The 23042-nt window shown below is 31.1% G+C and overlaps 1 protein-coding gene and 1 long non-coding RNA gene across 2 annotated transcripts; both read left to right on the top strand.

Moving 5' to 3' along the window:
• The first annotated feature begins 11412 nt into the window (after positions 1-11412).
• Positions 11413-16178, top strand: LOC120211207 (LAG1 longevity assurance homolog 2-like). Its single transcript, XM_039209802.1, has 6 exons — positions 11413-11712; positions 12639-12847; positions 13854-14009; positions 14780-14965; positions 15055-15233; positions 15884-16178. The coding sequence occupies exons 1-6, from the start codon at positions 11593-11595 to the stop codon at positions 15901-15903; spliced, it is 870 nt and encodes a 289-aa protein (XP_039065733.1). The 5' UTR covers positions 11413-11592; the 3' UTR covers positions 15904-16178.
• Positions 16179-17178: 1000 nt separating this feature from the next.
• On the top strand, positions 17179-18164 carry LOC120211189. The gene is made up of 2 exons (XR_005524580.1): positions 17179-17512; positions 17650-18164. It is a non-coding gene; the product is annotated as an uncharacterized LOC120211189 (long non-coding RNA).
• Positions 18165-23042: the final 4878 nt, after the last annotated feature.

Below are 23042 nucleotides of genomic sequence, written 5' to 3'. Positions count from 1 at the left end.
ATACACTCTGATCAGTTTTGTAAAAACATATGTTTTATATCATAGAAAATAAATGGTTTTATTAGAAATATCAAATTGAATCTTGGGTATTTTGTAAAAGTAAATGTTTTGAGTAGTCAATGTGACACCTCAGACTCGTATTCAGGTCGGGTACGGGTTGGGGGTGTTACAGGTTCCCCTTCAAAGGGGGAATCGGTTACCCTTTAAGGGGGTATCGATTCCCTCTACACTAAAATTGCTAAAATTTGATTTTAAACACTCAAAATACTAAATTAATTTGCTCTAGTAGTATTGGCAACTCATATTATGAAAAATTAACTATGTTCAATCAATCAAATCTATCATTTAAAAATTATTTGAACATATAATCAATTTTTCACAAAGAAATCATAAACTCTCCCTAACTAATAGTAAAGAATGCAATTAAAATTAATTATAAGCATTTTTCATTTATTCTTAAAAGTGCTAAAATTATTTTAAACACTAAGTGAAGATAGGTCAGTTAAACCTAATTCTCTCCTAAGTGTCCAAAATCTTTCCTTGTCTAAAGGCTTTGTAAAGATATCCGCTAATTGATGCAAAATATCAACAAATTCTAGAACTATATCTTCCTTAGCGACATGGTCTCTAATAAAGTGATGTCTTATTTCAATGTGCTTAGTTCTAGAGTGTTGGATGGGATTTTTAGTGAGACAAATAGCACTAGTATTGTCACACTTGATAGGAATGGTACCTACTTCAATTCCATAATCAAAAAGTTGTTTCATCCATAAAACTTGTGCTCAACAACTACCAGCTGAAATGTATTCTGCTTCAGTGGTAGATAATGTAACACAATTTTGTTTCTTTGAAAACCAAGAAATCAGCATATTTCCAAGGAATTGGCAAGTATCGGAGGTGATTTTCCTATCTAATTTGCATCCTCCATAATCCGCATCAAAGAAGGCATGCAAGCTAAAAGCTAGAGTCTCTAGGATACCAAAGTCCTAAACTAGGAGTGTCCTTAAGGTATCTAAAGATTCTCTTAACAGCTAGTAAATGTGATTCCTTAGGGCATGATTAAAATCTAGCACATAAGCAAACACTAAACATAATGTTCGGTCTACTTGTAGTTAGATAGAGCAAAGAGCCAATCATTGACCTATATAATTTAACATCCACACATTTACCTCCTTCATCCAAGTCAAGCTTTGTAGAAGAGCTCATTGGAGTGTCATGAGGTTTCCCATTTTCCAGTCCAAACTTCTTGAGCATATCTTTGACGTATTTAGCTTGATTGATGAAGATGCCATCTTTTCTTTGCTTGATTTGGAGTCCCAAGAAAAATGAGAGCTCCCCCATCATGCTCATCTCGAATTCACTTTGCATTAGCTTAGAAAATTCTTGGCAAAGAACATCATTAGTAGAACCAAATATTATATCATCAACATAAATTTGAACTACTAATAAATCTTTACCTTTATGTTTTAAAAACAATGTAGTGTCAACCTTCCCTTTAGAAAAACCTTTTTCAATTAAAAAAGTTTGACAATCTTTCATACCAAGCTCTAGGAGCTTGTTTTAAACCATAAAGTGCTTTTATCAATTTAAGAACATGATCCGAAAATTTTGAATCTTCAAAACCTGGAGGTTGTTCCACATACACTTCTTCTTTAATATAAAACCATTTAAAAATGCATTTTAACTTCCATTTGATATAATTTAAATTCATGAAAACATGAAAATGCTAATAACATTCTAATTGCTTCCATCATAGCTATGGGAGCGTATGTTTCATAATAGTTTATGCCTTATTCTTGAGTATAGCCTTGAGCAACAAGTCTAGCCTTGTTTCTCACTATATTACCACTTTCATCAATCTTATTCCTAAATACCCATCTAGTACCTACAGTAGATTTATTACTAGGCCTTTCAACTAATGTCCATACTTTACTTCTCTCAAATTGATTTAACTCTTCTTGCATAGTCATAATCCAATGTTCATCATTTAATGCTTCTTTAATATTCTAGGCTCTATGCATGAGAGAAATGCAACATAATTACAAATATTTCTAAGAGAAGATCGAGTTGTTACCCCTTTGGATGGATCACCTATAATCTCACCATCCTTGACATAGTTGTACTCTCTTGGATAAGATATTTCCCTTTCTTCAATGGTTGAATTCTCGAGAGGATCATGAGTTTCCTCATCTTTCGTTTCTTCCTTTGATGATGGTTCTCCAACGTCATGTCTAACGTCATTTGTATTTATAATGCCTACATCATCATTCACACAAGAATCCTTCCTCGAAAGGAGATTATCATCGAAAACAACATGTATAGACTCTTCTACATCTAAAGTTCTTTTATTAAATACTCGATAAGCTTTAGAATATAAGGAATAACCCAGAAAAATTCCTTCATCACTTTTAGCATCAAATTTGCCAAGATTGTCTTTACCGTTGTTTAAAACAAAACATTTACATCCAAAAGAATGAAAATAGCTAATGTTAGGCTTTTTTTTAAAAAAAAAGTTCATATGGAGTTTTCTTCAAAATAGGCCTAATCATTACTCGATTAATAACATAACAAGCGGTATTGTGGTTTCCGCCCAAAAATATTTTGGGAAATTGTTTTCACAAAGCATGGTTCTAGTCATTTCTTCTAAAGTTCGATTTTTCCTCTCAACAACTCCATTTTATTGAGGGGTTCTAGGTGCTGAAAAATTATGGCTAATACCATTAGAATTAAAAAATTCAGTAAATCCAAGATTTTCAAATTCAGTTCCATGATCAATCCTAACACTAGTTATAGAGTAACCTTTTTCGTTTTGGATTACTTTTGAAAACGTGATGAATTTTTCTAATGCTTCATCTTTAGTACTTAAGAATAGAACCCAAGTAAATCTAGAATAATCATCTACCAATACAATTGCATATTGTTTTCCACCCAAGCTAGTAGTTCTAGATGGCCCAAAAAGATCTAAATGAATCAATTGTAATACTCTACTAGTGGATACGTCATTAATGGATTTAAAAGAAATTCACTTTTGTTTTCCTTTAGCACAAGCATCACAAATTTTATCATTATCAAATTTTAGTTTAGGCAGCCCTCAAACCAAATCTCCTTGAACTAACCGTTGCAAAACACTCATACTAGCATGTCCTAGTCTCATATGTCATAACCAACTATCGTGCTCATCCTTAGCAACTAGGCATAAATTAGTCATATCTATAGAGTCTAAATGCACCATGTATATGTTTCCTACTCTATTACCAATAAGCATAATCCGATTAGATGCAATGTCAATAACTTTACAACCATTAGTTTCAAACATGACATTGAATCCTTTATCACAAAATTGACTAATGCTCAAAAGATTATGCTTTAATCCATTCACATATAAAACATTTCTAATTTGTATGGAAGAGGTATTACCTATTGTACCTATACCTTCGATGTAACCTTTTGAATTATCACCAAAAGTCACTTCTCCTCCTTTTTTGGCGTTAAGCTCTATGAAACGGATTTTGTCTCCGGTCATGTGTCTTGAACATCCACTATCAAGGTACCATGAGTTTGAATTGGTTTCCCGTGCCTTGTAGCAATGCTCCTTTTCCTACAAACATAGATTAATTTCTAATTTTTGGTACCCAAATTCTTTTGGGTTCATATTCATTAGTTTCCAAAATCTTAATCCCCTTAGGTATCAATTTGTGTAGGATAATCTTTAGTAGTAACGAGTCCTTTAGGAACCCATATACTTCTAACGATTTTTTCATTAGAGGTTCTTTGGGGACCTCTATGATTGTAGTTTTTAAAACTTTTTCTAACAAAGTTGGATTTTGAATTTTTTCCATTTTAAAATGTTTTGTTCCAACTTTATCAAAAGAAGCTTTAAGATCATCAATTTTCTTTTGATGATCATCATTGACCTTTGAAAGTAAATTTTGCAAATCCGAATTTTTCTTTTCAAACTCTTCTAGTTTGATTTGCAAATCTTTGATTTTACTTTCAAGATCATTGTTGGTTTTGGATATGAGTTTATTTTCATTTTAGAAATATCATTTTTATATTTTAAAAACAATTTCTCATAATATGAAGCTAACCCATTATATTCCTCTAATAACTCATCATAAGATAAATCATCTAAATCAAATGAGTTAGAGGCTACCTTAGAATCTTCCCTGAATGCCATCAACCACAAGTTTGCTACTTCTTGTTCCTCTTCATCGGAACTTTCTTCATCGCTCCATGTAGCCACGTGAGCCTTGTGCTTACTCTTTGATTGGCCCTTCTTCTTCAATTGTGGGCAATCATATTTGACATGCCCCGATTTTTTACATTCATAGCAAATGATCGAGTCCTTCTCTTTTGGTTCATTTTTGAAGCCTTCATTTCGTTTAAATTTTCTTCATCGATTAGGCCTCATTATTTTTCTGAACCGTTTGGCAAACAATGACATTTCCTCTTCATCGTCATCTTCATCCGAATTACTCTCATCTTTTGTTGATTTGAGAGAAACTCCCACATTCTTCTTCTTCTCCGTCTCCTTCTTTGGCTCGTCTCTTTTCTCAAGGTCTTCTTCTTCTTTAAGTATCATTTCATGCATGAGGAGAGAGCCAATAAGTTCATCGAGGGTCAAGGATTTTAAGTTCTTAGCATCGATGATCGTCGTCTTCTTTGATTGCCAAGCTTTTGGAAGAGAGTAAACTAATTTCCTTACAAGCTTTTCATTTGGAATGATTTCTCCATATGATTTGAGATTATTGATAATCGTGGAGAATCTATCTATCATAGCTTTGACATCTTCATCTAGTTTCATCCTGAAATTTTCATAGCTATGAGTTAAAAGACTAATTTTAGATTCTTTTACCTCATTTGTGCCTTCATGAGTGACTTGTAGTGTGTCCCATATCTCCTTGGCGATTGTGCAAGATGAAACTCTCCCATATTCATCCGGTCCAAGAGCACAAAATATAATATGGATAGCTTTGGAATTGAGCTGGAACATTCTTGTCTCTCCTTCACTCCACAATCTTGGATGAGTGGAAAGTTTGATGTATCTATCTTTTATGATATTCCATTCTCTCATGTCACTTGCTTGAATGAAATAAATCATCTTATTCTTCCAATAAGCATAATTAGCTCTATTGAAGAAATGAGGCTTGTTAACGGGCAATGAATCAAGACCGAAGTCGGAGTTTGAAGCACCGACCATTGATGAATTGAAAATCGATGTAACTCTTCCCGAATCGACTCAAGAGGCGATTAAACCTTCAAATGAGTGAGGCTCTGATACCAATTGTTGAGTTAATCGATCAATGAAATTGGCCAAGAGGGGGTGAATTGGCAAATAAAAATTTCAGTGGAAGCTTTGCAGAAAATTGAAAGTAATTACGCAGTGATTTAGAGTAATTCAACTTTCTCAACCAAAGTCTACGTCCACTACCTTAGCTATCAACACTAAGAATTTTCCATAAATTCACTCATTTGTCTTTCTTTTGAGGACAAAGAGTAACCTTACAAATCCCTCAAGAATTATACCTCAAATTCTTGAGAACACTCTCTCCCAAAGAGAACAATACAAATTTTGCAAACTTACAAGAAAATCCTCACAAGGCAAGATGTTTGCACAATTCTAGAATAAAGAAAGAACACTCAAGAATAATACAATTGAGCACAATAAGTGTTCTTGAAAGCAAAAATGAATATTGAATGAAATAGGCTTGAAAATGCTCAAACTTGAGGTTTGATGCTTTCTCTTTGATTCTCTCTTGATTCTTGTTGATTGTTGTTTCTTATTTTTTATCAATGGCTTCTAAGCTTGTTTAAATACTCCTTCAATTGATTCTGAACGTTGGAGATGATTAGTGGAGTCAATGGAGCCGTTTTAGTGTGAAATCAATTAATAAAACAGCTTGGAGCGTGGGGGGAATCGATACCCCCTCATAGGGAATCGGTTCCCTAAGTGTAAAATTCAAATATTTCGACCATTGATCAGGGGGAATCGATACCCCCTTAGGGGGGAATTGGTTCCCTTCGAGCATTCTGTTTTTCTCGGAGCCAAACCATTCATGGGGAATCGGTACCCCCTTAGGGGGGAATCGGTTCCCTCTGGACAATATGGAATTTTTGGCTTTGAAACGGTTCGAAATACTTTGTAAAAATTGTTTTGAAATCATTTTAAGATTAAAACTTAATTTTAAACTTGATTAAGGATTAAAAATGACATTTGAAAGATTTGGAGTAATATTTTGATATCCGAATAATTAAATCGAATATACTTAGAAAATCTTTTGGAAAATCTTAAAATTCATTTAACTTAATTTTTTATATCGAAATATCAAAATGTTTTCAACAATATTGAAATTTAGTATGATTCTTGATTTCTATATAGAGGATAGAATTTTTAAGATAAAGATGTGATAAATGAGTACAAATGGGTTTAAGTATGTGTATGTGAGTTAAGAGTATGAAAGGGAATGAAACATGAAGAATTTCAGCTGATGTGGAAGAATTTTCGGGCTTAAAAAATGATTTATGGGTTATGGGTATCGGTACTGCTTCATCAGGTACTGATACTTCAAGAGTAAAATAGGGAAGACATTCATGAGGTATCGATACCTGAAGAACAGTATCGATACCAAGGGTACCGATACCATAAGGACGGTATCGATACCATCTTTGAAACAAGAATTACATAATACAATATGGGTATCGATACCTAGGCATGGTACCGATACCACATTTAGGGAAGTATCGATACCCTATAGGGGTACTAATACTACTTCAAATAGAAAATGAAATTTTGCCTTTCCTTTAGTTTAAGAAATGAAAAATCAGAATATGATATTTGGAATACTGATATGTATAAATGTATGATTATGTAGATATTGAACGTAAACCCATTCCGGAACAATCGAAGAATTATAAACAATTGAGAAATAGATAAAGTTCTAGAATCGATTCGAATCAAGTGAGGCTAAGGTGAGTGCATACTATAGATATAGTTCAGTGGAAATAAGACTTGTGATAAATCTATTTCTTATATTTGATTTCATGATTTCCTTTTTCATATACATGCATATGTTATGATTATAATGAGTACTTGCATAACTCTTAAGTACTTTAATATGATATAATATGTAATGTATGCAATCATAAGAGAAAAAAATCCAAGTATGTGTAATAAGAAAAGTGATCATATGTGTACATATGAAGTGAATGATGTGTTTATATGAGAAGTGATAAAAGATATATGAAAATGTGAAATGTATCCATATTTAAGCCCGTGTTATATAATATGAGAGTTGTAGGTATAATTGGCATGCCAAGAGTTGAGGGTTATAGTGGTCCTTCGGGATATAGTGGTCATTCGGGATAAAGTGGTCCTTCGGGACAAATTTTAAGTGCCCCTAGTGGGAATTTATTCGAGCTATGGTGACAGCATTTGTGCACAACCTCAGTGTACTCACGTACCTCCTGTTCTCAATAATGTACATGGGCATCCAAAGGTAAATTGAATTGAAACTCTTATAAGAAGTTAAGTTTCATTTGTGCATGTTATGATTATATATGTTATAGTTTAGTAAATACATGCAAATTGGAATGTTATGATACAATGATAGTAGTGCATGTTTCATGAATTCATTGTTACATGTCCTTTTATGCCTCACTAAGTCTGTGTCTTAGCGTGTAAGCGGTTTACACGTAGGTACCAAGAAGCAGGAAGACCAGAGTTAAGGTCTAAAAAGACATCATCTCCTTTAAAGTGATCAGATCATAAGTGATTTAAAGCAGTATGTCCTTTTGTTGTAATAATTATGTTGGCATGTAATTATAACTTAAATCATATATGCTCTGATCGATTTTGCAAACGTTTTGATGGAGTTTATGTAAATTATTACATTGTTGGTTCATGTAAAAGTTTTAAATTTTATAAGATTTTGTAAAAGTAAACGTTTCGAAAAGTCAATGTGACACCTCCAACTCGCATCCGGGCCGGATACGAGTTGGGGGTGTTACAGAAACAACCCATAATAAGGTTACATAAAAAGTGCTATAAGAAATTAAAAAAACTTAAGTCTTTGATTGTTTCTGAAGAATTCCTTAAACATGCATTTAATTATAAATTCATAAATTAATAAAGACACAAAAAAACGTTTAGTCAAAATCAAAATACATATTAATGAATTAAATCTTTAATCAAATCGAATTTAAATATATCAATGTGATATATATATATATATATATATATATATATATATATATTCTATGATCCATAATAGTACAAAATCAATATTGGAATTTCTAATCACATCATGGTTTTCGAAGTAAATAAGGTTGTTTAAATGATGTTATTAGAAATTAAAAAAAAAACTTAATATTTGACTATTTCACAAGAATTTTTTAATAATGAATTTATCTTACTAGACCAAAACAATGTTTGCCTCAACTTTGAGTGTTTACCTTTCCTCTTTTGACATCCAATTGTTGATTCCTCCGGTGTCCATATTTGACGATTTTAAATCCACAAATAAATGATGAAGAGAACAAAAAAAAAAGATGTAATATATTACATATCATCAAAATATTATTGGAAGAAACAAAATAAAACCATATGAAACAAAGACCATAAATTAAATTCATAATAATACAAAACATAATAACCTAACTTTTGGTTTTGAAATTCATGAAAATAATAAAAAATATAAATTGATTGTGACTAAAAGATGTAACTGTTGTAGTATGAATAATTCAAATCCATATACTAAGTTACGACCAAATCATAAAATAAACAGAGAATATATTTTATCAAATTTTGGATTTCCTTACTAACCAAAACGGTTGAAAACTTTATAGTTTTTCTTTAAACATAATATTTCTATAATAATAAAAATAAATCATATGAAATTAAAAGAAACTGAAATTAAAACAGTTTTAAAAGGAAAACATACAAAGAATTCAAACCTAATTGAATTATGCATTAAAATTAATGCACATAAGCACCAAGCAATTAAAAAAAATTTATCGCTCGTCAATCATGCATAAACAAAAGTTTTAAATATATTGATAATGGCAATCCAAAATATACAACTTTATAAATACCATATTTTATCATAATTATACTAAATTTTCTTTTAATCGTAAAATTTATAAACCCTAAAAATAATATACCTTAAAATATCAAATCCTTCAAACTTTAGAAACACATCAAATCTAAAAAGAATAAAAGAAAATTTCAATTCTCAATTATTGAACATGACAGGTGATGATAACACTTGTTAGAACTAAATCATAATAAATATGAAATTAACCAGGATCTAATTATGTCAAACCATCAATAATAAAATAAATATTAGATGTGAAAGCGTACCTGAATTAATTGTAGGTTGAAATCCTTGAATCTTTATTTGGTTGTAATATTCCAAGAAGATATAGTTCTCTTAAGTATAAACTCTTTGACGGGTATAAGATTAAATACGTTATTTTCTATTTCTTAGGGATCATAACCCCTTTATATAGCTGATTTAAGAATAAATTATTGTGTGTACTTATAATTCTGTCTATCATCGAATTATAAATACAACTTTAATAATATCTACAATTTTATTTATATGACACTTCTAATACCTTATGACTTTATAACATAATTGACCACTTAATTTATGTCATATGTTATGATAATAATATACATTATAAATATGTACTCATAATTATAAATTTTAATTAAACATTAAAATCCTAAATTAACCCAAAAAAAATTAATCATCTAAATGAAAATTTCGACACCTTTTCTCACAGTAAGCCTTTCAATAAAGTTGGTGAAAAATAGTTATCTTTATGCCTTTTCACTAACTTTTCTTCGACACTAAACAAACTCAAAATTACTTTTCTTACTTTACAATACTTCAATATTTATTCTACCGACCAAAAACTCCCCAGGCAAACAAAATAATATATATTTAAACTTTCAAAAATATATATTTAAATATAAATATGAAAAAAAATAAGATTATATTTTATTTCCATTGCTTTTCTTGGTAGGAAATAGAAAAATAATAGAAAATTGGAGTAAAGAAAATGAAAAAAATGTTTTATTATTAAACCTTTTATAAATTAAAATAAGAAAAATAAAAGGACACATAATAAAAAATATTTAACTCATACAAAGTTATCATTTTAATTTATTATAAATTTTCTATCAATTAAAAAATCACTTTCCTCTAAAAAATTTAAACAAACTCTACTATTGGGTTGGTATAAATGGTAAACAGCTTGATATCGCTAAATAAGTCTTGAATTCGAGTCTTTGTGTATGTAAAAAATCTCTACCGGGAGATTCACCCATTAAAATTAAACGTGTGATGATGGTTGATACGAATTAGTAAGGACAAAACATAGAATAAAAAAAATAAAAAATAAAGTATTTTGGTGTCTAAATTTAATTTTAAGGTGTAATTTGATATTTTTTTTATTCAATTAGATACATAAATTTAAATTATTTTTATTTAATTTATGTTTGAATTTGATTTTGGATTCAAATTATTACTTAAATTTAACTTCTTGATTCAAATTAATTCAAACAAATTATTTGTTATAAGTACCAATTAGATTTAAAAAATAAAATAATACCATATTAAAATTTCAGTTTAAATATATAATTAAATTAAAAAAATTAATCATTAAATTTCACCTTAATATCAAATTTAAATATTAAAATATATACCGAACCTGAAAAAACTTTTCTAGTCATGCAATAATATTTTTCAATTTAATTAAAGAAATAAATTCACTTTAATTAGTGTCCAGTCAAATATTAAAAAATTGACTAAATGTTGAAAACTAAAATCAAACATAATTAGTAACTTCTTCCGGATAAAATCTATACAAAACCTTTGATATGCCACGTGTCACGCCAAGTGAAATGGAGGAATCTCATTGTGGGAAAACTGGTTGGCAGCTGCTGGGGTGCGGCGCTACCAAATATACAAAAGAAATTGGCAGAAGTGAAAAAATGTCAAATTTTGATTTTGGTCCTTCTCTTATTTTTAATTATAAAATATAGTTTTTTTTCTTTTAACTTAGTAGTATAGTTTAGGTTTAAAAATAGCAGTATAATTTAAAAATCAATTTTATAATATTATCATCAATGCAAATAATTGGTTTCATTAAATATTTTAATTAAGGTAATAATATTATATTCAAAATATGTCAATTCATGGTATTATAAAAGTTGAACACTAAGAGAATAGTAAAAGGATTAATATCATAATTTGACATAAAACGGAAAGAATACACGAAATGTATCAAATTCCAGTTAGCGAATAGCACCTCACAAGAAAAACATTCTGTTGTTTGCTAAATAAAGAACACGAGATCTTTGCCAGATCTCTCTCAATCGTATTGGGGATATTTCCCCTTTCCTTCTTCATACGTCTTTAGCTGAAAAAAGCCGAAGAAAGAAAAACAAATTAGGGCTAGAAACCAGATCTCTCCCAAGCATTCAATGGAAGCTCAATGAAATGCAGTGTTGCACTGAGAATCTGATTTTTGGACGGATTTTGGAGCCTTTTTGATTGATTATTTTTTCTTCGAAACTGGTGTCCTATGGAGTCATCTATTTGGAGAAGCAATGCCAAGCCAGATGTGCTTCACTTCCTTGCGGCGGTTCACTTCGCTCCCGGTTTTGTTGTCGCCAGGTTCTTCCTTGACAAATTCATTTTTCGTGTAAGATTTGTCTTGCTTTTTTTTTTTTTTGTCTTTTTGGCAGTTGATATGGATTCCTGATTTTTTTTCTTTAGTTCTCCATTGTTTTTTTTTAAGTTTTTATAATATTTCGTTTTGTTTTTATAAGCTATACGAAATTATCGAATTCGATTGAGATTCATTGTGTCCTTACAAAGCTTTTCCAGTTTTGGTTGATTAGCAAGTTTTTTATTGATATAGCAGGAAAGTGAGTTAACTTTAGTGGTTTAGCTTAATTAATAGTGGGTTGACTTGAGTCTGCGTCTAAATATGTTAAAGAAGTTGATGTCACATCTGAAAGAGCAACAATATATAAGAACGAAAGAATTGTAAGAATAAAGAAAGTGAAGAAAGATAAGAGATGATTAATAGTAACCAATTAGGCTCGGAAATTGAATGTTTACAGGATAATATGGTTACATCTAAGATGAACTTCAAGGAGCTGTCCACATGGAAGAATTAACTTTTTCATTAAATTGTTTGATTTAGAGAATTTGTCCTCAACTCTTGAAAGTTTGTTGAAGATCGTGGAAGAAGCATATGCTTGTTAGTTAATTGAAGTGATGTTAAGTTTGTTTTTGATGCATTGGATTATGAAAAACTTTAGAGAATTTGTTTTTTGTCCTCAATGGCAACAGGTTTTCTTAAACTTTAGAGAAGTAACATAAGGCATCATCACGAGAAATGTGTGGGGCCGAGTGTTGATGCCTTATGTTACTTATCTAAAGTTTAAGAAAACCTGTTGCCATATTTATGGCATTGGTGGTAACACACTGTCGATCAAATCCTCCCTTTAATTGTTCCAATTTCATATCTATATTACATGCTAGTGCAAGCACTTAAAAGTGGGTACATGAAACACTTCATCTTTTGTTAATACATTTTAATTTTTCTTTGTGTGCATTTAGAGGTTGGCCACCTGGATGTTGTGTAATGGATCTGCTCCTTTGAAGATGAATGATGCCACAAGAGCAAAAGTTGTGAAATGCTCAGAATCTTTGTGGAAGCTGGCATACTATGCTACTGTTGAAACATTTGTTCTGAAAATAACCTATAAGGAGCCATGGTTCACAGATACAAAAGAGTATTTCAGGGGCTGGCCAGATCAAGAGTTGAAGTGAGTAACCTTGTTTGTAGACTTATACCGAATTGTTTCAATCTCATATTTGGCAAGTATGCAGTTACATGCACTCTTTATGAGGTGAATTGTCTTTTTTTATTAACTGACAGAAAGTTAATGTTCATCTTGGATGTCAAGGATCTGTGTATCTGATCTCTAAAATTACATTATATAAAATCTCTTTTCCTGTCTGATTATTCCTTAAGAGATGGGACAAGTCATCTCTTGTTCTTGTATTTAGTGGTTGGAAAGACTTCTGTATACTGAAAGGAAAAGGAAAAAAATTTCGTCCTATTTTCCTTTTGCTTAACTGAAACCATTAGTTATTTTTATAGACATTTATAGTCTGCATTTTACTTCTCAAAAGTTTACCTTTTCTTTACTTTGAAATTAATTACAGACATGTTTGTAAAGAAAAGATGATACTCATTCATGTGTACCACTTTGTCAAGCTACAGTGAATGCTTAGTAATTCTTGTATTGATGTAGTTGAAAACAGATTTGCATCCAATATCTGATTGTTATTGTTGAGTTCTTGTTGTTGTGGTCACTCTTGTCTAAAGTTCAGCTCATTTGTACCTTTTTTCTTCACTATTAGAAAGTAAACTATACTAAACTTGTTCTTATTATATGCAGACAAGTCTTTTGACTTGTTTTATTGTACTTCTACTTGATCATTTAGTTCTCATTGGTGTCGGGTCTAAATGATCCCATTTTCTCTTTCAACTGCATGTATCAATCTTGACTTTGGAGTATCATGCTAGTCACCATCTTAAGAGAAAACAATCTCTCATGGAATGTTATTCCACTTTCAAGGAAAATATCTGCTTTATCAGTATTTTAGTTGAAAAATGTGGCTTTCTTTATACATGCCCCGACACATGTTCTTTCTCTTTAAATTTCCTTCTTTAATTGCTGGGTCTTGAATCGTGGAAGGGTTGGGCTTTGTTATACCTTCTGGCAACCTTTTTGAAAGCTAACTTTTTTTTTTCTTTTTGTTCAGGCTTTCCCTAAGCCTTTTCTACATGTGCCAATGTGGGTTCTACATCTATAGCATTGCTGCACTACTTGCTTGGGAGACTCGAAGGAAGGATTTTTCTGTGATGATATCTCATCATGTAATTACTGTAATGCTGATAGGATACTCATACATTGGAAGGTAATTTGCCCATTTCTGTGGATGTGCACCGTCATTACCACATACGAACAGGGAAAATATTCATTTTATCCCCAAATTGCATGATACATATACTCTAAAGTATGTTCTCTTTATGTATGCATATACGGTGCATACAGTAGCTCATGTAGCACATGGTCAAATTGTTACATGCCACTGTTGACTGGTATGGTATAAAATATTTTGGCGCATTGCCATCTTTTGGATAATTAGTAGTTTTTACAAAAGACAACCTGGAAGCTTTGCTATTTCATATAAGAAGAAAGTTTATGCCAATTTTTTAAATATTGTGCAACATTTCAACTTTTTCATCAACTCTGGTGAAAATGCAACTGTTTTTCATTCTGCAGTTTGTGTTCTTCATTGCTTTGATGATGTCATATCCTCTCCTCTCTGCATTTTATTTACTGGTGTTAGTTATGAAGTTGTCATCATCTAATTGTTGACTGAAGTCAAAGAGAGGTATTTCTAGTCAGTTGTTTAGAAATAGATGCTGACATCAGAATTGTTTACTGTTGCTAGTTAGGAAGTTGTCATTATCTAATTGTTGACTGAATTCAAAGAGAGGTATTGCTAGCAAGTTCTTTAGGAATAGATGTTGACATCAGAATATAGGAGTATAACAGAGTTCTTCGAGGGAGAACATAGCCATCGAGTATTTTAAAGTTTTCCTGGTACGAGTTAATTTTATCAATTATATTTACTTGTGGATATCCAAGTTGGAAGATGATTATAGTTTACCTTTTTTGCAGCTTTTTCCGCATTGGTTCAATTATCCTTGCCCTACATGATGCAAGTGATGTGTTTTTGGAAGGGGCTAAAGTTTTCAAGTATTCCGAGTGGGAGCTTGGAGCAAGTGTGTGCTTTGGATTATTTGCCATTTCTTGGCTCCTGCTACGTTTGATACTATTTCCATTTTGGGTCATTAAAAGCTCAAGGTTTGGTCTTTATAGTTAATAATTTGATTTTGCTACATTACTGCACATTGGTTGATCATGTATCCACTCCTGTGGTTTATCTCTCTCAGCTATGATGTTCGGGAGTTTTTAGATCTTTCAAAGTCATATCCCACATCCCTGTACTATGTTTTCAATACCATGTTGCTGATGCTACTTGTGTTCCATGTCTACTGGTGGTTTCTCATTTGCTCAATGATCACGAGACAATTGAAAAATAGAGGAAAAGTTGGAGAAGACATTAGATCTGGTAAGTCTTTTTCTATCCCCCACCACCAAATAACACTAATGGAGGGGGGGGGGGAATCATTTTGTCTCTCGCTCTGTGATATTTGGGTGTTTGGAGATTGTCTGAACCTTTATCATTTTGTTCTTTGGAAATTGTAAAACTTCTCTTTTCTGTTGTTATTTGTTACAAGGAACTGTTAAAACTTCTCTATCTCCCTGAAAAATAAGTCGTAGAAGAAAAGAGGTCAGAAACATGAAAGCATTGGAATTTTGAAAATTCTTGATAGCAAGATGGTATTAAAGCACCTTAGATAAATACTAATTATTTGTTACAATATAAAAGAGCAGCATTCGAATTGCGTCTGGTGACATCATCTAAGTTCCACTAAAAAGATGATAAATTACAATAGTTTGACTTGACTTAATAGGAAGAAGACCTGCTGCTTGACTTTGTAACCCATGTTGCCAGCTTGACTTGAAATGTTTAGGCTTTTAAAGTAAGTAACCGAAATAAATCTCTTTGAATTACAAAATTAAAAGTTTCCAAATTCTGCTTGTCTAATTTGCCAACTCTTGAGGCATTTGTTCCGAATTAGCCATTAAAACACTTCCTCTCTAATTAACATAGAGTTGTTTTTATTTATTTTGATGTGTTTTTTTATTGAAATGCAGACTCCGAGGATGATGATTAGACAGAAGAATTCAGAATCCTTTTTTTTTTTTTTGATGTTTGGCTCAATGCTAAGCCTTGAGGGGATCACCTGTTTTAGGTTTCATCTCTGCACTGTAATTGGTCATTACATTGGGTAGGAATTCTCTATTATTGGTTTCAATTTTTCTAGTTGATTCTTCTCTGGGTGGGACGGTGGGCGATGAATCCACTGCTTGATTTCTTTTTGATGTATAAGTAATAGGCAAATTACTGTAAAAGTTTTATCTGGATAAATCAAAGTTGTGAGATTCTCGGTCATCAGAAGGGGAAATGAATACAGGGGCTAAAGTGAAGCAAATACCCATGTTTATGTTGAATTTTGTTAGTTTCTCTTTACGACGCAATACCAATTTCAAGTCAGTTTTGAAATGGTAGTAACACTAGAATAATTCAGCTACCTTTAGCATGGAATCAATTCATTTCTTCTCATAGTTCCTCAAATCTCTTCTTTCTTATTCTATACATGGTAACAATTGTCATCAACAAAGCTATGATTAACCTAATGATTGTGGTGAAGTGCTTTGAAGCAATGAGATCGTGCTGATAGAAATCAATGGAAGCAGTAACTATCGAAGGAAGATTTCACCGGAAATATTGTTGTCACTTGTGTCGATCTTCGACTGCGACTGCGACTTGCTATTAAAGATTTTTCTTACAGGTTTCACTAGAATATTTATTCAATTTACAGCTTGCTCAAATTTGACATTTATATAGTCTACTTCATTTACTTTTACAATCTTACTAGTTAGTCTAAATTGTTAATCTGGTTCATAATTCTTGTTAATATGTCAAATTTAAATTGATATAATGTATTTTAGAATTTTAAGTAATGAATTGTTCTATGTAGCCATTCAATTGTGATTCATGTGTTTATATGTTGAAGAAGTGTTTTATAATTTAATGTGTTATATAGTTCTTGTTTTCTTCTCGTCAAATCTTCATATATACATTAATTTTTTTTAAATTTTTTTTTGTTGAATGAAAATTATACTAAAAATCAATTGTGAAGGAGTATTATATCGATAAGTTTTTTCATAATTATTTTAGGTATATTTGAATTTAAAAAAACTTTAACATGACAACGAATTTTATTAATAAAAAAAATTGAATGAATCCCACAAATTGTAAGAGGAAAATATTTTTTTATTATGTTAAAGGGGAAAAAGAGAAACGTGAGAAATAAGCCACGTCATGTCTAAAGTAAGCTTGACACGGTGTTACGTTACCTTGATCCCCACCTATTTTCCGTTTCTAAATAACTGGTGGCTGCCGGATGGAAAGGAACAAAGAAAAGTATCCCAATTGGCGGAGAAAGAGCGAAAGATAGGAAGAGCCGCGGTGGCGAAATCTTAATCTATGTGGCCGCCCCTCTTTCCTCTTTTTCCCTTCCCCCTTTCTTTTCTTCCCAAACACGTCCCATTGTTCCAAACCCCAACCTCTTCCCTCCCTCTCTTTCCATCTCTCCTTTCCGCTCTTTCTCCCATACCAACCTTACAAAATCCCGCATAACTCCTCTCCTCGCTTTCTCTCCCTCTAATCCCGATCCCTCTCCTTTCCACGATGGGCTGGGTTCCAATCCCACTCCTAAGGTAAGCCTTTCCTAAAACAAGTTTCAATTCTGGTGAGTTACTGTTTTTTATGGATTGCGGGATTTGGATCGAGTTTGATCATTTTAGGCTTATGATTTAAAATTTGAGTAATTGAGCTTTAGCAATTTTTCTTTCAGAAATCTGTCCGTACCAATCTGATACATGAGATAGAACCATTGGATGTTAGCCTTATCCAAGAAGATGTATCCCCTACAACCGTGGATGCCATGAAAAGGACTATATCGGGCATGTTAGGTTTCCTTCTGATAGGTTTCAAGTCTTCATCGAGGCACTATGGGAACCTCTCTCAAAATTGTTGGTTTCTTCTATGATGACTGGGTATGTTCATATTCTATGTGATGTGAATGTGATGTGCTTCATTATATTAAATGTTTCTATGCTCCGGTTGGTTGCGAAGTAGTAGAAGAAACCTTGTTTAGGGGCTTTTTGTCTCTCTGCATGTTGTGATGGTTTCAGTGCTTGTTGGCTATGTTATTAAGTTTCAGATGCAAGTGTCGGATATGGGCGTATGTTGGACGCTGATATATTCAACTTTTTAATAAGTTTTCCCCTGTATTTGGAGGGTCCTTGGGGTCATATACGGTTTACTTTTGAAGAAAAGTTAAGCATTGGAACAAGATAACTTGGTAGACATGCCTTTGCAGCTGACTTATTAACTGCATTTGGAGGGTCCTTGGCCTCATTCACCCCTTTTTAGGAAGAAAAAGGTTGATAATACTTGATGTCATATAAACTTTTGTTTTGCTGAAAAGCCAAATCTTAAGCTCATCTGTATCGTGCCAAACTTAGTTTTTTTAGTATTGAAATTATTATAACATAAAATTTATGAATTCAATAGTAAAATTTCTTGAGAAATTATGGTGATTTGATATATTATATATATATATATAGAAATAAGAATGGATGTAAAAATTAATATTAGAGAAGTGAATTTATAAAATTTTAGATGGTAAAAATATAATTATATCAATAATTAATTGGTTTACTTAGATGAGATATTATATATTTTAAAAATAAGATCACAAATTTAAATCTTATTAAATGAGTTTATATAATATTAAATTTTTATAATATTTAATTTATAATTAATAAATTAGATACTAATAATTATATTATAAATTGAATCGGTTAGATTGGATACAAAAATTGACAAAAGGCAACTGAATTCGATGAATTTAAGAAATGATGGTTCCGGCGAGGGAGGAAGAGGATGGGGGGTCCATCTATCTAGCTGGACTTTTTAAAATATCTAACTGGCAGTGCAAATGGGATTTGTCACGTGAGAGGTAGATTAATATATGGTTAATAAACGCCGTGATCGAAAATTTAATAAGATAATTAATAAATTTGGTAAAATGCTACCGGAAATGTTGACAGACTTATAATGTTGTAGGTGGAAAACATGAAGAACTATTAAAAAAATTTGGAACTAATAAACTTTGGTTATCGCTAGGTATTAATACATATATAAGTAAATATACTTACTTTAATGTGGAAAACATTAATTTAGGGTTACCTTTTGAGTGAGTTTTAAGAATTAATTTAATAATTATAAGCATCTAATGAATTATTTTTATGTTACGGTATATATTATTATTAAATTAAAAATAATAAACATATATATTACATATTTATTATTATATTTAGTTAAAAATGTTAAATTTAAATTATAAATAATATTTTATAAAAATCTAAATAATCAAATCATTTTTTTGTGTAACTGAAATTATTAAATTAATATTGTATGTGAAAAACATGAAGAACTATTAAAAATTTTGAAACATAAATTGCATAGCTTCTGTATTCATACTTACTCTAAAAATATGAATATTGTTTCGACTGTAAGCTATGTTCAACTATTGTCCTGAAAAAGTATTCATGCATATATTGTATGTATTGATACTTTTATTTAAAACCTAATCGGTTAAAATAAAATAGGCGCTACCTATTATGTTAAACTATCTACTATTTTGTTTGAAGGTTACTAATAATGTAAATGGTAAAATAAAAGAGGTGCTACCTATTACGTTAAAATACATACCAGTTTGTTTAAAGGTTACTAATAATGTAAACGGTAAAATAAAATAGGTGTTACCTATTATGTTAAATAGACGCTACCTATTACGTTAAATAAACGCCACCTATTATGTTAAACTACCTACCGGTTTGTTTGAAGGATACTAATAATGTAAACGGTAAAATAAAATAGGTGCTACCCATTACGTTAAAATACCTACCGGTTTGTTTAAAGGTTACTAATAATGTAAACGGTAAAATAAAATAGGCGCTACCTATTATGTTAAATAGGTATTACATATTACGTTAAATAAACGCTACCTATTATGTTAAATTACATACTGGTTTGTTTGAAGGTTACTAATAATGTAAACAGTAAAATAAAATAGGTGCTACTTATTATATTCAAATACCTACTGGTTTGTTTAAAGGTTACTAATAATGTAAACAATAAAATAAAATAAACGTTGCCTATTATGTTAAATAGGTGCTACCTATTACGTTAAATAAGTGTTACCTATTATATCAAACTATCTACCGATTTGTTTGAAGGTTATTAATAATGTAAACGGCAAAATAAAAAGGCGCTATCTATTACGTTAAAATATCTACCGGTTTGTTTAAAGGTTATTAATAATGTAATCGGTAAAATAAAATAGGCGCTACCTATTATGTTAAATAAGCACTACCTATTACGTTAAATAAGTGTTACCTATTACGTTAAACTAGCTACTTGTTTGTTTAAAGGTTAATAATAATGTAAATGGTAAAATATATACAACTTAATTGTTTGAAATATTTTTTTAAAATTCGAAAGTATGAATACTTACTATAAAAGTATGGACACTGTAAAGGTTAATAATAATGTATCTATACTTACTCTAAAAGTATGGATACTATTTCGACAGTAATGTAAACGGTAAAATATATACAACTTAACCGTTTGAAATAATTTTTTAAAAAAATTTGAAAGTATGAATACTTACTCTAAAAGTACGAATACTCTAAAAGTTAATAATAATGTATTCATAATAATAATGTATTCATACTTACTCTAAAAGTATTGATATTTTCTAAAATATCGACCATCAGATCATAGTAGTATCTGTTGAAAACATTTTGATATTTCGTTATAACAAATTAAGATAAATGAATTTTAAGATTTTCCAATAAGGTTTTCTAAGTATATTCGATATAATTATTCGAATATCAAAATATTACTCCAAATCTTTTAAAAGTCATTTTTAATCCTTACTCAAGTGTAAAATTAAGTTTTAATCTTAAAATAATTTCAAAACAATTTTACAAAGTATTTCGAACCGTTTCAAAGCCAAAAATTACAGTTTTTCCAGAGGGAATCGATTCCCCGGAACCGATTCCCCCCTAAGGGGGTACCGATTCCCCCCTGAATGGTTTGGCTCCGAGAATTCCAGTATGCTCGAAGGGAATTGATTCCCCCCAGAGGGTACCGATTCCCCCCACTGTTCAACAGTCAAAATATTTGAATTTTACACTTAGGGAACCGATTCCCCATTAGGGGTACCGATTCCCCCCACGCTCCAAGCAGAAATATTAATTGTTTTCACACTTAAACAGCTCCAAAAACTTCATTAATGATCCCCAACGTTCAGAAGTGATTCAAAGTGTATTTAAGCAAGCTTAGAAGTCATTGATCAATAACAAGAAACATCAAGCAACTAGAATCAAGAGAGAATCAAAGAGAAAGCATCAAACCTCAAGTTTGAGCATTTCAAGCCTATTTTTCATTCAATATTCATTTTTCTTTCAATAACACTTATTGTGCTCAATTGTATTTATTCTTGAGTGTTCTTTCTTTGTTCTAGAATTGTGCAAACATATTTGCCTTGTGAGATTTTTCTTGTAAGTTTGCAAATTTGTATTTCTCTTTGAGAAAAGAGTGTTCTCAAGAATTGGGGTATATTCTTGAGGGAGTTGTAAGGTTATCTCTTTGGCCTCAAAAGAAAGAACAAATTAGTGAATTTGTTGGAAAATCCTTAGTGTGGATAGCTAAGGTAGTGGACGTAGACTTTGGGTGATAAAGTCGAACCACTCTAAATCGCTGTGCAATTTCTTTCAATTTCCTGCAAAAGCTTCCACCAAAATTTTTATTGTCAATTCACCCCCCCTCTTGGCCGATTCAGTCAATCGATTAACTCAACAATTGGTATCAGAGCCTCACTCATTTGAAGGTTTAATCGCCTCTTGAGTCGATCCGGGAAGAGTTAAATCGATAAAGATGGCGTTTACTTCCGGTTCATTCTCCATGGAAGAATCCAGACCTATTGACATGCCTCCACACTTTAATGGAACAAATTATCGTCATTGGAAGAGTTTTATGATGATATTCATCAAAGCATTTGATATGGAAGCTTGGATGATAATCAAGAAATGATATTCCTCTCCTACTAAGAAGGCAAAGAAGTGGAGTGTTTAAGAACGGAAGGAAGCTCAACAAAACTCAAAGGCTATGCACATGTTGTGTTGTGCAATTGATCCTAATGTATATAAAGGAGTTTCTTCTTGTTCAAGTGCCAAGGAAATATGGGATAAGCTTGAGGAGATCTATAGAGACAAGGAAGAAGAAGAACCAATAAGAGTGATGTCTCTATTAGCTCTCACAGAGCCAAAGGTATCTTCTAACTCAAATATATCAAATTCAAAATCTTTTAATGAGTTACAAGATGCTTATGATAAATTATTTTCGGAGTTTGAGACCATGAACTCCAAATACAATAAATTGATTTCTAAATTTATTGCTAAAAATGATATTCTTTTGAAAGCTAAAACAGACTTAGAAAATCAAAATGAAATGTTGAGAAAAGAATTAGAGCTTTCAAAAATAAAATCTGAAAACTTTGAAAAAGAAATTTTCAAATTAAACAAACTTCTTCTAGAAATGAAAATGGATTTTGAAAATCAAAATGAAATCTTGAAGAAGGATTTAGAACTCTCAAAAATTCAAATTAAACAAACTTCTTCTAGAAATGAAAATGGATTTTGAAAATCAAAATGAAATATTGAAGAAGGATTTAGAACTCTCAAAAATGAAATTTGAAAGTATTGAAAAAGAAAATTTCAATTTGAAAGATAAGCTTGAATGTTTAACAAGAGAAAAAGAGATCATTCTAAATAATTCATCTAGTTCAATAATGACAATATGTTCACATTGTCATTATCATGGTCATAAGGACCATACTTGTCCTTTAAAGAAAGGAAAACGATTTAAAATTACACAAGTATGGGTTCCAAAAGGAACAAGAGGCATTGAAACTAACGTTCAAGGATCCAAAGCAATTTGGATACCAAAATCTACTTAAATGTCTCTTGTAGGTGTGTGAGAGCAATGGTGATAAAGAAGATGATATTCAAGATGCTCTAGACACACATAAAAAGGGAATGGGTAACCTCTAAACTTAATTTTTTTATTATTTGGTTGCTCATTTAGTTTATGCATGCATGAGGTTTTAAAATG

This window comes from Hibiscus syriacus, unplaced genomic scaffold, assembly GCF_006381635.1.
Source record: "Hibiscus syriacus cultivar Baekdansim isolate YM2019G1 unplaced genomic scaffold, ASM638163v2 tig00109971_pilon, whole genome shotgun sequence".
Classification (NCBI taxonomy): domain Eukaryota; kingdom Viridiplantae; phylum Streptophyta; class Magnoliopsida; order Malvales; family Malvaceae; genus Hibiscus; species Hibiscus syriacus.
Note: the sequence above shows the minus strand (reverse complement) of the source record. Positions and strands in the feature narration are given on the sequence as shown.

Bases quoted from the DNA above. Each gene is read 5' to 3' on its own strand.
- LOC120211207 (XM_039209802.1), top strand. From the start codon at position 11,593: ATGGAGTCATCTATTTGGAGAAGCAATGCCAAGCCAGATGTGCTTCAC. The intron at 12,848-13,853 runs GTGAGTAACCTT...CTTTTTGTTCAG, and splicing joins TGGCCAGATCAAGAGTTGAA to GCTTTCCCTAAGCCTTTTCT. The intron at 14,010-14,779 runs GTAATTTGCCCA...CCTTTTTTGCAG, and splicing joins GGATACTCATACATTGGAAG to CTTTTTCCGCATTGGTTCAA.